This window comes from Copidosoma floridanum, unplaced genomic scaffold, assembly GCF_036245765.1.
Source record: "Copidosoma floridanum isolate Cflo_tuat_1 unplaced genomic scaffold, Cflo_Japanese_pri ptg000001l, whole genome shotgun sequence".
Lineage (NCBI taxonomy): Eukaryota > Metazoa > Arthropoda > Insecta > Hymenoptera > Encyrtidae > Copidosoma > Copidosoma floridanum.
Window position 1 is genome coordinate 20,017,689 of NW_028321878.1, and position 18,195 is coordinate 20,035,883.

The 18,195-nt window shown below is 37.5% G+C and overlaps 1 protein-coding gene across 1 annotated transcript in view; it reads left to right on the forward strand.

The window, feature by feature from the left end:
* Positions 1-17,976, forward strand: part of LOC149376073 (uncharacterized) — a 49,667-nt gene extending 31,691 nt beyond the window's left edge. Inside the window, exons 3-4 of the mRNA XM_089593167.1 lie at positions 12,916-13,008; positions 17,861-17,976. Of these exons, the coding sequence (XP_089449293.1) occupies positions 12,916-13,008; positions 17,861-17,976 (209 nt within the window). The remainder of the gene's footprint in view (positions 1-12,915; positions 13,009-17,860) is intronic.
* Positions 17,977-18,195: the final 219 nt, after the last annotated feature.

An 18,195-nucleotide genomic window follows, 5' to 3' on the forward strand; every position in this document is an offset into this window, starting at 1 on the left:
GGCGTTTATTTACGTGAAATCTGCGACATTCTTAACCTCGCTCACTAGGTGCGTAATATACTATTACATAAATTTAAGAGGGGATCAAATATGCGTAAAAGCATGTATGTGAGTACAACCACATGAAAAAAACAATTTCCAGCTTAGCTGCTCATATTTGCACTCCTCTCACTTCTCTGAAATTTTCCTCTGGTAACTATGTAAAGAACGTCCTTTTGAGGAATGGAACTATTGTAAAAGAATGAAATACAGTTAAAATCAATTATTGTATTTGTACAGTACAGTACAATTTTTTTTTAATTTTCAAAAATTTTAAAACAATATGAAAAAAATGTATAAGTAACAAATCATTGTTCTAAAAGTAACAAGTTATCAATCAGTAAATAAATATTTAATAATACAAGGGAATGATGCTCTTCTAAAATATACTAGTTCCTAATTTTTGTATGAAATCATTTAATAAAACAAGTTATCTTATTTAATATATTATTTATTAATTTTATTTATAATTAAGTGAAATGAATTAATTTACAGTTAATGTAAATTTACGCAAGGGTTTTTGTTACGAACTACAACATAACATACGGGCAGTAGGTAAGGGCTGCGACTATTATACCTAATTTTAGAGGTACAAATCTGTGTGGGAACTGTTTTTTTTTTTTTTTAGAAATTGGTTAAAAGATAAAGAAATAAAATTCAAAGTTTGTGTTGTAGTCTGGTGTCATGACGTTGTGGGGTGTACGCATAATGTGCCGAAAGAAGTGTAATATAAGAAAAACACTTTTATAAAATGGCCCTAAAAAAATTATGGTACGGCACAGTGCCACGTTTTCACAGGATTATCTTCATTAAAAGTTAATTAACAACTGACTAAAAATGTAACCTCTTTTGTGTTGTAAAAGTTGCTAGAACGGTGATTTTTAATAATGGTTCTTTGCACTTGGCTGTACGGCAAGTGTAGAAGGGCGAGCTGCAGCTCTAGGCCACGTCTAATTTCTGCAGCTGAGCTTCTGAAAAAATTACCGAAATTTGTTGATAATTTTGTCACACTTCATTGGATACTTCGTGGACGCTCAGCAAAACTTTTTCCTTTACTATATCAAACGCATGGATTTACTTATACTCATTCTAATAGGGACTCACATTAAATACGTATACATACCAGGAGTGGCGGAAGACCTGTTGTGGGTGTTGAGAACTTTACGCCTCAGGTCTTCATAGCTGTATGTATTTTACACACACACACACACACACACACACACACAGGGGTGGGGTTCTCAACCCCCACCACAAGTCTTCCGCCACCCCTGGTATGTATACGTATTTAACGATATATATATATATATGTATATATATATGTGTATATATATATATGTATATATTTTTTCCTAGAAACTCCACACCTGGTCATGATCTGTTACACTGCCACTGATAAACAAAATAAATTATTTTTCAAACTTTTGAGAAATACACACACATATTTATGACACATAGAAAAAAAAATTCTGTGAATAGGAAAACCGTTATTCGGTAAAAATATAATTTAAACAAAAAAAGATATATCACCAATTATTCTAATTAGTTATAAAAATTCCAAGTACGACGCAAATATGCCAGATAAATTCAAATACTTAGCTATTATTTTTCGTTAATTTTTTTTACCAGGTTACGGTGATTGCCTAATGGCCTAGTCACCAGGGCCACCCACTCACCACCTCTGTGTGGGGGTGTATTGCCGCTACCGTTTACCAATCCCTTAATTGATTTCATACTTGGTATATATATCATGAGCACAGTGGGAATATTTCGTGTGAAATACCTTACCAGTTAAGCTGGCACTTTCTGCACCAACAATGTATCGGATCCACTTGCCACTGTGTAGCCTTTCCCTGGAGAAGATTCAGTTTTCTAGGATATCTACTATTCACCTGCTAAGCCAGTGCTTTCTGCCGCAGCATCGAATTTAGACTAACTAGCATCTACGGAGAAGCTTATGTTAAAGGAATCACTCCTCACCAATAAGGCCAGCGATTCCTGCCTGATACCTGGCATCGGATCCACTAATCTCTACCTATAGCCCTCACACTTTTACGCATTCACCCAGGCTCGAAGATCTGAGGGGCAAGGAAAAAGTCCTGAAATCTCTTTGACAGGAAATTCCACGGAAAAATCCGCTCTGAAACAGCCTGGATTTCAGAGAAACTTTTTCCCGGTGAAAACAGTTTTTTTTTAAATTTGCACTCACCGGGAATTTTACCCGTGACTCCTAAAATGGCAATGTAGGGGTAAATGACTTAATTACTGCACATGCACCAATTACTGTGCACTCATTGGTACCACAAAGGAAGACGAACAGACTAGAACTTTCGTGTGCTCCAGACATTGTCACATTTATAAACACTAGTAATGTTGAATCCAGAATCTTACTTTATATCTTATATCATGACATTCATAATTAGTCAACTAAATGACTCTCAACGAATCTAACCTACGAAACTTCGTAGTCATTTGCACTATTCGGTGCGCAGTAGTTGGGTCTGGACTTAAACATGCAAACGTTACGGCGGATACCCGCACAGTAATTGGGGGCGCAGTAACTGGTGCTTTTTTATAACTGTGCACAGTTACACAAGCAAGTGAGGTCAGCACTGAAACAGTAATTTAAAAAAAAAAAAGCAACATAACAGAAAACTGTTTGTTGTTTTAATTCCATAAGATGCTGCAGATGAAGGTAAAATAAAACTATTTCAATTCACATCAGAAAACATTGCGAAATGAATAGTTCAGCACAGTCAAAAATTAAAAAGCGCAGTGATAAGGTCATATACCCCTATCTGTAGCAAGCACGCTTACCACTAAGCCAATGCCATTTCTTTGTTTTTTTGTATATTTCATGCGAAGAATACTAATTCCTATGATCACTAAAGGAAAACAGGATATGGATTCTCTAGTCATTAAAGTCGTGAGTAGGTGCATGAAAAAACAGTGTTAGTATTGTGCAGTGAGAGAATTGAACAATTGAAGGAACGCCTCCTTTACTCACTGTATGAGCGCCTCCTCCAAAAAGATCAAGTTATAGTTTCCCCTTCAGTGTCTTTAATACCACATTTTTTAAAGCTAAAAAGCGCGCCAACAGTTGGCACTGGCGGTCTATACGCTGTGTCATCGGCCTGCTTGTTACCGTCATTTCTCATTTTTTAAAGTGTGCCGTAGTGGGGGTTATCGCATTTGGACGATAATAAGGGACATTTGGGTCGGGTTTTTGATCTTTTTGGAGGAGGCGCTCATACAATTGTAATCAATTTTCACAAGTTCGTTCAATTGTTCAATTGTATTTCGCACCTCCACCCTTGAGATCAAAATGTAGATGTTAAAAGTTAACTATGGCACAAATAATTCAGTGAGAAAAAGAAATGAATCTTTATTTAAACTGTGTCTACTTATACACTAGATTTGTATTAGTTTAACGATTAAGAATTGATAATGCATAGCCGTCTCTATTCGACGTGATTTCTCGATTGTAAAACTTGGCAAAAACCTCTGAATTTTTCAACCATCCACCTTTTTTTCTAATTAGTTTTAAGTCTACGCCCACTCTTTTAGCCACTGATGTCGAAGCATGGTGCGTGCTGTGCGCCGAAAACATTGACGTTTCGATTTTGCAAGTTTTGAGTGTCTCTTTGACCCAGCGACTTAAAGACTGGGTGGAGACTGCCTTTAAAGGGCTCCTAGTTGACAAAACAAGCTTCTTGATTGAATCACATCTGTTCTTAGTTATTTCTTAATAATTGATGAGAGTTTTAGCAGCGCATATTTTTTCGACATGGTAAAAAGGTGGTAAATTAAACATCGGGTGAAATGCATTTCTCTTAGAGGTTTTGACAGTTTCTAGAATCGTAATTATAACTTTTGATTCATATTTTCTGATGTCATCAATGCTAATTAAGGAAAACGTTTGCATACGATGGCCAGTAACCAGAGCCAATAACGTTATTAATTTTTTCGATAGCTTATCTAGGCTTAATTCGGAATAACAGAGTTGTGATGTAAAAAAGTCTAGTACGATTTTTGAGTCCCACGTATAATCATATTTCGGTCTGGATGGCCTAAATCTTGAAACCTCTTTAAAAACCCGTTTAACGGTTTAACGCGGGGATCGTCTCCAATATTATCTTTTACAATCATCGCGATGGCCGATCTCGTGCAATTTACAGAACTTAAGGAGAGTCCTTTATCAAATTCTATTCTGAGAAATTCTAAAAATTTGGAAATTTTCGGGTTAAAAACCTCGCTTTCCTTCCCTTTGCAAAATCTCCACCACTTCTTCAGCGCAATATCGTAGCTTTTTAACATCGAGTCGCTAATTGATGCCAGGCTTATTACGATGGATTATTACGGGTTCTCTTGTTTTATGAGCACTTTCCTGATAACTTCCCTGCCGCCAGGGTAAGCGATCTCCACAGTGGATGAGGTTGTGCGCTGGAAAAATTCAATAGATTTATGTTTGGTTTAAATTTAATTTTTGATTTTAGCAGCGTTAAAAATAGAGGGAACCACGCTTGCCCTGGCCAGAGTGGGACGACAACGATGCCTTCGACATCTTCTTTTTGAATTTTTTGCAAAACTTTCAGAATTATGCTGAAAGAAGGGAAAGCGTAAAATTTTTTGTTATTCCATGGTATGGTAAAGGCATCTATTGCTTCTGAGCCCGGATCTCTCTTCCATGACACGTAACGATTACGTTTGTAGTTTGAGCAATTTGCGAATAAGTCTATGTCTAGATTGCCAAAAAATTTAACGATTTTCTTAAAAGCGAAATCTGATGGTGTAAACTCTGTCTTGGGCTCTAATTTTCGTGACTCGGCATCAGCTTCAACGTTATCTTTGGATTTTATATACGCTGCGACAATGTAAATGCTTCTAGCTTCACATCATTGCCAAATTTATCTCGTAATTGAGTAGAGTTTTTCGACTCTGATGCCGCCCATGCGATTTATGTAGGCAATGGCTGTTGTATTGTCGATTCGCAGCAGTATGTTGCGGTTTCTTTTATTCGACGCGAAGCATTTACGTACGAAAAAAGCCGCTTTTAATTCTAAGTAGTCGATGTTGTTTTGTCGATCGTCTTTGTTCCAAAATCCATGAGTTTTCTTGTCTCTGTGCACGGCTCCCCAACCGGAGAGCGAAGCATCTGAGAAAATCTCCAGGACATATTTCGGGTAAGAAATATCATTTTTCCCGAATCAAATATTATCTCTCCACCAGCGAAGGTTGGTTTCGTTTAATTCTATGCAAATAAGCGAATCATAGTCGACGGATTTTTTCTCTAGCGCAAGAACTTTTTCTTTTTCAAGATTTTTTGTATATAACCAGATATATTTGTTTGCCGGACAGCAAGCTACTTATTAAGGAGCCGATGAACATGAACAGTTCATGGATCGTGCCGACAGTTCGTTTGCTGAATTTTTCTATCAATTTGCTTACATGTACTTTTTTTTTCTCTGGTAGCTTAAGTGTCATGGATTTGAACCAAATTCAAGCCCTAAAAATTTGCATACCTGCCTTGGAAAAGAGCTACTCTTCCGCTCGTTGATGACGAACCCCAAGTTTGAAAGCAGATTATGTGTTTTCACAAAGTTTTCGGCCCAGATAGAGGCCGAATTTCCTAATAAGAGAAAGTCGTCTAAATAAAATATTGGCTTAAGGAGTTTCGTAAAAATGTAAGGCGCGATATTTAGCCTAAACGGCATGCATGTGAACTTGTATGTATCACCATTAAACAAGAACCTTAAAAATTTTATGTGCAATTTGTGTATTGCTATCGTGTAATATGCGTCTTAAAGATCTATAGTACACATAAAATCGTTTTGTCGTAGGAGCTTGATGATAGTCTTATGGTTTTCTAATTTGAAGTGATCGGTTTTAATGAATTTATTCAAATCAACAAGATTTAAAATCAACCGAAACGATTTGTCTGCCTTGCGTCTAGTAAAAATTTTTGAGATAAATCGACCGCGACAGGGAGAGCATTTTTGTACTACGCCTTTACCAGCCAATTTTGACAAAATTTCAGAGATACTGTCAGTTTCTTGTTGGGAAATTTTTTGTTCGCTGACGCAAGTCAATTGGCCAGGTAGTGACTCGAATGGAATTTTCAATCCTTTTACCCACGAAAGGATCGTAGGACCAGAGGTAAGTCTCTTCCATCTCTTAAAGAAGAAAAGAAGTCTACCCGCTGTACGACTCACGTTTATTTCTAATCCTTTTTCGGGTATAATTTCTTGCTGGAGCTCCTGTGTGACGTGTAATATGTCGTTGGCCTCGATCCGCTCTGGCAAGGACGGTATAGTTTTTGGATGAGTTCGTTGCAGCAGCTTTCTGCCCGCTCGTTCCCGGTGGCCGTTGATTTAACTGTCGAGTCGGGCCTCTGAAGTTTTTTGAGCCTTGTGACATGGAGGTCTTTTTCGCTATGCTTTTTACGTCTTGTTCAGTTAATTTGGCTATCTTTAAATTTTCTGATAGATTCTCTCCGAATAAAAATTCGTCTACCTCTGTTGTGCTCAGAGCATCCTTTTTGGATGTATTTACATTTACCAAGATAAGGCTTCGACGTATCATATTTTCGTCGCGTATAGAGTCTGAGATTAGTCGAGAAATATCACTGAGAGCTTCGATGTTTTTAACATTCTCTTCTTCTTCACGTCCTAAAAGCGACACGAGGACTTTGGCAACTCCTTCCATACAAGCCTTAAGCTTCTCTAGCTTATTGACGATTCTCTCATCTCTTGTTCGAGACGATTCGATGATCGAGAGTTTCATCATCTTGTTTAGCTTGGGAGAATCGAGAAATAAGCAATTGCCCGGGATTCCTCTTGACAAGTACTTCGTCGTCTTTGGGCGCATAATAATCTCCGGTGATTGTCGTTGTAGGTGCCGGTGGCACTAGTGATGCTGCCAGAGCAGGTGCAAGTAAAACGGGAGCCGGTGCAGCGTTGTTGACGCTGAAAAACTGCGTTAAAGTCGTTCGTTTCGCCGTTTTGTACGACGTTGCCCTTCTTTGTAACAATTTTAGACGCAGCTGCTCCGCCTCTTGCATCGCTTGTTCCCGTCGTTGCCGAGCCAACTCTTCTTTACGAGCGATTGTCTCTTGCTCATTCTGAGCGGCTTCATCTTTCGCCTCTCACTGTTGCCGTATTTCTTCCTCGAATTGTGCCCTTCGCGTTACGTTTCTTTCAGCGACCATGACTTCTCGCTGCTGTCATTGCTCCTCGCGTTTTGCCGCAGTCACTCGCCGTTCGTCCTCGGTAACAATTTCCACATCGATGCCTTGTATCTGTTGGTTAATTTTCGCAACTTGGATCGTCGCAAAATCGTGTTGCTCCTTAAGCTTGGCAATTTTTGCTTCTAGCACGACAATTTCGAAATCGAGCTTGGCTTTTTCGCCGAGTATCGCCGTCTTCCTTTGCCGCGCAACGTTGTTAGTCTCCTTAGCCCTTTGTTCTTTTGCCACCGCCTCATATACTGACGTGATTTCGGTTGGTGACACCTAATCTTTTCCACCACGCTGAGTTTGGCCGTCTCTTTGATAGTCACGCAGGGTTCTACACCACCCAGCAACTCTTTTTACCGCATCGTAGCGCGCTTGATTATCTAAAGCTCTGTCGACTTTTGCGCAAATTGTTTGAGATTTCGCAATTTGGCGCTGAACGGCACAGCCAGAATGTTAATTTCAGACGCGGGTGGAGCTACGGTGCTTAATTTGAATACTTGGATCCAGGTGTCTCCTCTCACGTCCAGTTTTAGAAAGGCGAGTGGAAATTGTTGCAGTGTTCGGCGACGCACTGCTGTACACGGCCCCAAATATCGTCGGTAGCCATTGTCATATCAAAACAATAAGCCAAAACATAGCCGGTGGCTTATAGTGGAGGGCGCTGTAATGTGGCAACAACGTCATACGTCGACGTAAAGCCCTTCGTTTCCCTACTAGGAATGGCCTTGGAGACTCAGATCGGGTCTTCGAACGGCGTGAAGGACTGTTTGGCCAACTCCTGAAAGAGTTTTGCCAGCATGTTCAGGAAAAGCCTCGCCACAACTTGTGGCTCTCAACGACAGCTGTCGCATTTTTCCTCGTCTTCAATCGAGTTTCGATACAGGAAGTACGCGTCAAACTCAGAGCAGCCATCTTTGTTAAAGAACAACTTTGCTTTAACAAGGCACTCAGTAGTCAATGTCTTTGGTGGCAAACTTAAAACTACCACGTGCTTATTGGTGTTGTGTTTTTAGAACAAAGTTCTTTATGTCCCGTACTGGGGGGGCTGGAATTTTAAAAACGACAGATTTGTATCAAAGAGAAGTCGCTTACCGCAAGTCTCTCCCTCCTAATTACAATTTATTTAACTTTAAATTTTTTTCTTCTACAATTCTATGAAAAAAAAAAAAAAAAAAAAAAAAAAAAAAAAAAAAAAAAACATTTTCCAAGAAAGAGATTGGAGCTCTCGGCCTCCCCCATACAAGTCGAGTACCTTACTCACTCTCCTACAAGCGCTGCAAACTGTGGGGTTTCAGTTTCTTGTACTTACCGTGTGGTTTGTAACTTATTTTTCATTTTCATAAACATTCACTGATAAAACATTCAATTAATAATAAATTATTTATTTAATTATTCATTAAAACGAGTTCTTTATGTTGCGTGCTTGGGGTGCTGGAATTTTAAAAACGACAGATTACCATAAAACGGAAGTCACTTACTAGAAGTCTCTTCCTCCCAAAAAAAAATTCTTTTTTTTCTAAATCATAAATTTAAAAAAACAAAAAATTTAATTAGCATAAATATGGTTATGTAGATTAAATCGAATAAGACGCGTTATTACGCATTAAATTTTAGTATTTTATGCATTTGATGCATAAAATACCGACCCATTTTTTTTAAACCTGATGTTTTTTTGGCATTTAAATAATACTTATAATTACTGTAATAAGTACATTATTTGACAAATAAATAAATTATTAAAATAAACATATACAATAGAGTTGCAGAACATGTCAATGGTTTGTAAGGGCGCTTATTTCGAATTCGACAAAGAAATTATGTTACAATGTCATATAATTATATAAATATAGTAAATTATTGAATCAATAATCAATAAACTATGTAAGATCATTATATATGTGTATTTCGAGTTACATATCATTTTAATGGTTTTTAAGGGCGCTTATTGTGAATTTGACAAGCAAATAATGGCAAAATGTTATTAAATAACTATATATATATATATATATATATATATATATATATATATATATATATATATATGAGCACGCGGTGGCTCGGTCGGCTAGGTCGTGAATTGGCACGCGGGAGACCGTGGTTCGATTCCCGGCCAGTGCGACTTTTTCGGGCTAGTACCTCTGTGAGTCTCACATGTGCTTTTTCACAACGCAATGCTCCTCGAGGAGGGTTTAGGCGACCTCCTCGCAGCAAAATTGCCTAACTTCCCCCTACCCCCCTTCCAGTAATGGGAGGCCTCCCATCCCTCTTCCCTTCCTTCTCCAAAGTGCTAAGTGCCCATAGTAGTGCCCTTATTAAAGGAGCCGGACGTAGAGCACTATAATTAAATATATATATATATATATATATACATATTAATTTCTATGTAAAATGTATTTCAAATAGTTTTCGAATGCCCGCTTAAAGTTTTTTTTGGCTTTCATATGGTGGCGCCGACTGTCATCAGTTATGATTACTACGGCCGCAACAGGCTTCTTAAGACATTGCTCCCCTCTCTGACAGTCATCTTTGTAAGGAGAAGCGAATAATTATCAGTGAATGTATATGAAAATGAAAAATAAGTTACGAACCACACGGTAAGTACAAGAAACCGAAACCCCACAGTTTGCAGCGCTTGTAGAAGAGTGGTACTCGACTCGTATGGAGGAGGCCGAGAGTTCTAATCTCTTTCATGGAAAATGTTGTTTTTTTTTTTTTTTTTTTTTTTTTTTTTTTTTTTTTTTTTTTTTTTTTTTTTTTTTTTTTTTTTTTTTTTTTTATAGAATTGTAGAAGAAAAAAATTTTAAGTTAAATAAATATTATTGTAATTAGGAGGAAGAGACTCGCGGTAAGCGACTTCTCTTTGATACAAATCCATCGTTTTTAAAATCCAGCCCCCTCCTCCAGTACGCGACATGAAAAACTTCGTCCTAAAAAAAATTATAGATAGCGCAATTTAAATGGAGGAGGTCAATATATAATAATTTGAATTATTTGGATTTCGTTAAATGAAACTCAATATTATTGCATGTACTTACATTATTTACTGATTTAAAAAAGTTTGTATCAGATTAAAATAAAGTACAAGTAAAACTTCCGATGCCCATAATATTTCTTCTACATCCAGAAAATTAGTCTGGAGAAACCTAATTTAATTCGAACTTTTTACTTCGAACTGATAACTTTTTTCTGAAACATCAATATTTTTATTTACATTTTATGATAAGAAATTTTGGTGTCATTTTTTAATAAAACATGCAAAATTAAAATTATATAAACGACTTACGGGCAGGCCCTTTCTTGGGATTATCGTTAAATTCAGTTTTCAAAAAATTAAATTTTAAAATTAAATTAATGACCTATTGGTCTTGTCAGTGGCGATCCGTCCAATTTAACGCCATTAACAGCTTCTTATTTATGAAACTAAATAATACTTAGCAGATTTTACAACTATCTCGTAAATACCACTGAAGCGTGGTTCAACCGGGGGTAAAATGCTGATTTATCTTAAATGTTGATAGTTGGCTGGAAAAAGAGGATGATTGTCTAGATTCTATCCAGCACCGTCATAAGTCAGCGTCAGCACCAATAAAATTTACGCCACGGTTCCTATATAAATACGAACGATGCCCTTATCATGCAGTTCAGTGCTGAAAAATTAGCAATAAACGCTTCGTAAATGTAATGCTCTACGACTTTAAAATCAACGGTTCTGGTAGCCATGCACACGGAAACTACGATGTATTCCTCCAAAGTACTTTGGCATCATCTTTTAGAAAGTCTCACTGAGAAAGGACCTGCATAATATTCAAAGCGGACACTTTGGCGACCTCTTATAATCTAAGACTCTCTACGGCAAGTGCTCAACGTGAGCTGCAGACCTCCATGAAGCATAACATTTCTTATCAACAGGGAGGGAAACCTGCAGGTCTGATGGAGTTTTATCATTGGCTTAAAGTAAGAGTTTCTGGTCCGATTAAAAATGGATTGTCTACTGAAGATAAGTCATTTATAATTTTGCATTTGTTAATTCTGGTCAGCCAGAAAGTATCACAAGAAATGACAATGGTTTCATTCAGAAATGGTAGTTGAGGTTTTTCACCAAAGCAGTCTAGTAGTTTGTAGAAATATCTCTAACAGTAGGTAGTTACGCACAAAAACTTGTCTAAGTTCGAATATTTATAAAATAAACTCCAAGCAGTGGGTGTTAAGGCCCGATAATTGATTAGGATAACGAAATATAAATATTTATGCACGAACTGTGTATACAAACTTATTAGTTCAGGATTTGCATTAAATTTACGCTGAAAAGTAATCATTATTTGTGCTAAGATAAACCTATAATCTTCACGAGTCTGAAATAAAGTATCTGGACATGATTTAATTAGTAATCTAACGATATATTTACCTGATTTTTCTGATAAAGAAATGACAACGTTGCGTATTTAAGAACGATTCTGTTGATATATGTAAGTGACATGTTCTACCATCCAACCAGTAAAAAATTAACGACGTTAATTTACGTGACATTTATGCGATCATAAATTTAAAAAAAGGCGGTAGAACGTAGATATTGTTTTAAAAATTTATTGGATCTTCTGTAAAGAATAAGATATCAATTTTAAAAATAATATTTCAATTATTTTGCAATTGTCTTCTGCTGGTCTACGCTTTAGCTACGTTTACGGCTCTGTTTAGTGGGCATTGATAATCTGGATTCACTATGTAGGCCAGATTTTTTCAAAACTCGCACAGAAAGACAATCAACAATATACATTATTACTATCGACCACAGTTGCACAGTAATATAGATTTTGGTTCTTATATCTCGGGGCCTTGGTAGTACTGGCTTTCAAGTTCGAGACCCAATCTTTACTCCCTTAGCTTGCATCTGTGAGAAATCAACAACAAAAAGCATACAATACTAATTAGTTGTGGCCCCTCACAATTTCTAAACTACATTATCTTAACAACGCTCTAGATTTTTGATAAGGTAAAATTGTCTTAATTTTCATATTATTTCTATCAAGTTAATTATTTTTTCCAGCCTTCCTCAGCCACTTTCCACTACTTCTAAGCTCCACGATATTATTTATTCAGAAATAAAGTATTTAACCAATTTAAAAGCAGAGGGGTTGGTGCGTGAAACGCGCAAGGGGGTAGAGGCCCACTAGTATATATCTTCCTATATTATATAGTTGTAAGAGCTTAGAGCAAGGGTTTGCTCCCCCCTCCCTTGTAACTAGATGCTACTGGGCACTATAAAAAGAACAGAGTAAGCTTTTGAGGATTCTATAATTTTTCTTTTATGGTTTTATTGAAATAGACACCATTTATTGACATTCACCACTTTGTGCTATGTCAGCTTTTAAATAGTGGATTATTAGTGTCGTGCTTTATAGCATTATTAATGTCTTTGTCATAGTTGTTTTACGCAATTTATTACTATTTGCTATAAGTTTAATATCAGAAACTACTGACGATATACTAACTAAGGTTTTGAATGCTTTAGATTCATAATCTACATACTTATAGTTTTAATGGCATATTTATCTGTAAGTTTATAAAATAAATGAGGCATATTTATTTTTAAATGAGGTAATACGAGTAGTTTTAATAGTAATGGTGTTTTTATAACTGTCTTGCAGTGCTAAGAAGATTTGAAAAAAAAAATTGGAAGCTGATGGACCAGTGGCTGACTAGATATAGCAATATTATACCATTTCGGCTACATCCTGAAGGTATGTTTATTATTTTCACAAAAAAAAAAAAAAAAAAAAAAAAACTTTATATCTTGAACTATAGACTTAACACATGAGTGGCTTTTCAACATCACTTTATTGAAGTCGAACTGTTAGTACCTGAGTAACTGTATCATTACTAACTATACATGAGGAATTGTAACGATTATACAACTTAGTTTCAGTTTTCTGAAGATAGTGTCTTTAAAAAAAAATGTTATAAATATATATGTTTTTAAAGGTTAAATACAGTGCTCAGGAAAAATCACAAATTTTATAGAATTAGACGTAGATTGAACTTAACTGCATGTTCTGATCTCGAAAAAAATGATTACAGAGTTCTTCTTGTCCTTACTTTCATTCCATACCTACAGTTTTGTAAACTAGCTTAATATTTGCCAAAAAATTAATAAAATATGAATATAAATAAATATGACAAAAGTTTCTCAAATTTTACTAAATTGCCAAAGTACTTAAGTAACTTCGAAAAAAAATTATTCGATGATAACAGTATGATTTTAGATGCCTAGAGAATAAACAATAACAAAATAATGATGAAAACGTGTAACAAAAAAGCAGCAGCACTACAATAAAAAAAAACCTAAAAATATAAACCAGAAATTGAAGGTGCTAAATTAACCTATAAGTAGAGTATAAAACAAGTCATACTACGTGTTATCTGATGTGTTAATAGAATGCATGTATTTTTCTTGTGCAGCAATTCAATACAGCACCACTTTTAGGGGTGTATATGTCAGTGCTTACTAACAAGAATACACAACCTCGTATGTACAATGATCTGTTATATGTATTTATTTTAACAATAGTGTCTCTTACACAACTTACGTGATTTCTTTAAGTGTCAAGTACATTACCAGTCTGAAAAATATTTCCTTAATAGTGTATTAATATAAAAAAGTTTTTTTCGCTTCATATACTTTTATTTTGTGAGTGAGTATTGCAGTTTTTCTCGAATATTAATTTATTTCGTGAAGTACATTCAAGTAAGCACATTAAAAAGTAAGATTTAATATGCTGACTAATAAACAGTATGCATTTCATACGAGAAATTTCCTTTATTTTATTTATAACGCGTATTTCTTCATCACCACTCCAACTTCCAATTGAAGAAGAATTACTGTGATAATTTTCTCTCGTACGTCTCGGCTCGATGGTACACTCTCTCTGCTCGCCCTCCACAGGAATACATCTGGAAAAGGAGGCTTGCGTGTAGGTTAAATAAGTGACATAAAGTGACTTTAGCCTTTACCTTAAATATTTATTATGATACCAAAAACACCTCCTTTGGTCCCATTTACAATGGCGTGGTCCCTTGATCGCGACCGTGATGCTAGTGATGCGCTCAGAGAGACCCGACGTTCACTTACGCATACACACACACTCACGCTCTGACACTATTTTTCTCCTTCCCACGACTCTCGATCGGGACTATGCCTCCCCAACATGGCTGGCTGTACGTGCACACACACCCACACTTGGCCCGATCTCTAGCCCACGGAGTGGATCACCGTCGCGGCCCGTAAAGGTCACGATAACGTCCCCCAAGAGGTGTCCCCGGCGTTTGCTTGCCATCTATCCCCCCACCTGTACCCGTGTCCGGTACTCCTCTACTTTATTCTCATGCCCATGCACAGTGCACACCCTCTCTCCTCTCTCTCCCTCTCTTTCGGTCCCCTTCCCTCATTCACACACTGCCCTATGCCCCGATCCTTCCGCTCCTGCTCTCGCGTCTATCGCTATAGCCGACGATTTCATCCGTGTCCCCTCGTAACCTACGCACTGTACGTTAGCGTATCCCGTGCTTCTTCACTGTAAAACAAGTCCACCGTGAGCGTCGAGGATCGCAGTCTGGGAAGTCGACGCTGCGTGATACCTGGGCCTCTCTCACCTGCTGCCCTGTACACCTTTCTCCTCGGGCTCGTCTAGGGTCGTCACGGGAGAACGCCTCATCGGCAGGATGGCTGCCGTTCAGAGTTGGATGGGTTGGGATCAGACTTATTTTTCCGGGTCTTTCTCCCCGCTCACTTTCTCACTCACTCTCTCTCGGTGCTTCAACTACCGACGCCGTTCCTTTCGCACACCAGACGTGCCCTTCTCTCCAAACTCGCTCTTTCCCGTTCCCTGCACACGCGAAAAAAATACGAGGAAAATACAAGAAGCCACGACAGTCTCGCGTATCTAAAACGTCGAAGAGAAAAATGGTGCGAATTCCCCGGGTTTCTTGGTCTCAATCTACACCACGCTCTCTTGACAGCTCAACTGCTACTGCCCTTTCCCTTTCACCAAATCAATTTCACGTTCTCCTCCCTGGTCGATCCCTACTCGTCCCCCAGCTGGTTACCTTTGAACTTTTAACTATCTATCTGACTCTTACCTTATCTTCCGGTACCATTTTTACGTGCCGACACATCGACACTTACATTAATTTAGTCATTCTTTCGTATTGGCCAGGTGCAAGTGATGGGAGGGGATAGATGAGTCGACGCCAGCCTGCGTAGTAGCAAAAATAGGAAACCTGGGGTACCAAATGACTGTCATTTTAGCTTAATGAAGGAAAGAGTAACAGTATTTCGTCAAATTTACAGATGTTTTCATCACGTATGCAAAGATAGTACCAATAATATGAAATTGCAGTTGCACAAATGTAAAAAAATTAACTATATGGTGCCAAGAATGGTTGTAAAATGTTTTAATGTAACAATATATCAATAAAGTCTCGTTAGTTTTCGATCCAGAGCACACTCTCAGAAGCAGACGGCAAAAAGAATTGTATATTTACAAGTTTGCAAAGGCTTCGATTTACTATTTTTCCGCCTGAGAACCCAAAATTAAGCGGCGAAGGTGCTACTTTGAGGTTAGAAGGCGGAAAAGATAGTTACGTGAAATAAGACATGATCATTGTGATTTCTATTATTAAAACGTTACTGAAATATGGGTGTAAGAAAATGCTGTGTTGTTCAGTGTAACACTAGCGCAAAGACAGATGAAGTAAAATTACATAAATTTTGGTGATTATCTTACTGTAAATAAAGGTAATTTTCATGTGCATTGCAACTTAGACAATTTTCAAAATAATCTGAATAAAATGTACATGCAGGTTAACTTTGTACGGAGCTGAAGTTACCGAGGCTGTCTTATTACGACGGCTTGTCAAATTGCTAACTCCATCACTTTGAAATTCTGTAACATCGCACACATGACTACTTTCAACCAACTGTTTACCTTTTTTTAAGGCTTTAGAGTGAAAACAAATCGAGTGTGTGATATTCCTAAAGCCTGTTTTTATGGTAACATCCATTATCAGATAAATAAATACACTAATTTTTTGCTAATTAATAGTTTATTACTAAAAGTGTGCATCGGTGTATGCTGTTGACGTATAATGTGTGTACCCGCGGTTGCATGATTTTGACACCAAGAGTGGCGCTGCATGACATGCACCTGGCCAATAATCCATTCTTCTAACCCGGGGCGTAATCTCCTCCTGTTTTCTCTTGTCGTTACTAAAACATATGGAGATTTCGAATTCGAATCCATTTTTATATACAAAGTGGTGTTAGCTCTTTCTTCTACCAACTTGCACATATTGGATATATGCCAGACATTATTTTATAGCACAGCTTCCACCTACAGGTTATAATACTCCTCCTTCATGCATAACTACACCCAAATGAATTTATACTCTATTTTTAACTAGCCTTGTCTCCATCTGATTTAGCCTTAGGAAAGCCTTAGCAAGCCTCGAGATGTATTGGATACCTCAAATATGGTTTGGGATGCTAAGATGTGTCGCGAACACTTTGAGATACTCTCTGGCATAAAAAGTGAGCATCCATAAGAACCACTGGGTGCTTACAATATTGTGAGTCTTCCATCAAGGCATAAGAAATGTATCCAGGCGGTCAGCTGCTATACTAAGGACGGTCTCATCTCGTTTGCAAAGTCAACTGTATTATGTACTGTAAGCCATTTATATGACGAATTCTCCTTTCATTTTTCATTTTTTAGGGTACCCAAAAGTGCCATTTTTGAATTTTAATCTACACCTCTTTAAAAAAATTTTTTTTTATTGGTGGTAACCTAAATAGTAGAAAAAAATTTCGAGAACACGCAATTCAGGTCTTTGCGCATTTTTTTAGCGTTAAATGTAAAATAATATTAATTTTCGTTAAAACAATGACCGTATTTTTACTTTACATTTAATGCTGAAAAAAAATGTATAAAAACCTGAACTGAGTGTTCTTGAAATTTTTTCCAGTATTTACGTTACTAACAATAAAACAAAAATTATTAAAGAGGTGTAGCTTAAAATTTAAATTTGGCACTTTTGGGTACCCTGAAAAATGAAAAATGAAAGGAGAATTTCTCATATACCTTGATTGCTCTAAGAAGAAAAAAGTTTCTATGTGAATTATAAAAGATTTCACTCTAAGTACGAGGTACAGTTGTTCCACCATCAATTCCTTCGCGAATTCGTGTGATTCTAGATATTAAGAGTACTTTTTTAAATGCTGAATTAACAAACCCAGAGAATTCATTTTTAACGACAGAATTATATTGAAATGCCCAATTCTTGTCACGACTGCTTTCCGTGAAGGAGTTCCACGGCCCAGACACAGGTGACTGAGTTTTCTCTCCTCTCTCTCTACTATACCTCTCCTTACCGCCGTCACTTAACCAAAAGGAGGTTCACGCCAAGCTCCCCTGGCTCCGGGAATAAGGGGGAAAAATAATAAGGAGTAATTGATTTAACGCGGGATCTAGGTTTAATCAAAGCACTGTATTCTCCTTTTTTTTTTCTTTTTTTTTTACACAATTTACACCAATCAAGGGTGTCGGCGATTCAGCGGCCACGGCGCCGACGTCGACCGCGATCGCGTGAGCACGTACACTTTTATTCAGTGGATTGACACCTGCGCCCCTCATTGGAAGGCAACACACCTTTAGCCCCACCAATATTGCATTCTACCCTTAGGCCAACAATCTTCCTCTCCCGATCTCACTGCTCTCGCACCCAGGTTCTCCACGCCTACACCTGGTCACTATCCTCCCCAGCTCATACCCGACTTCGCACTTTCCTTTCTCTATCTCTTTCTCCCTCTCTTGCAGCTCTCACACACGCATACACACTACTCGGACCGGCTCCTCAAGCCCCAGCTCTACTAA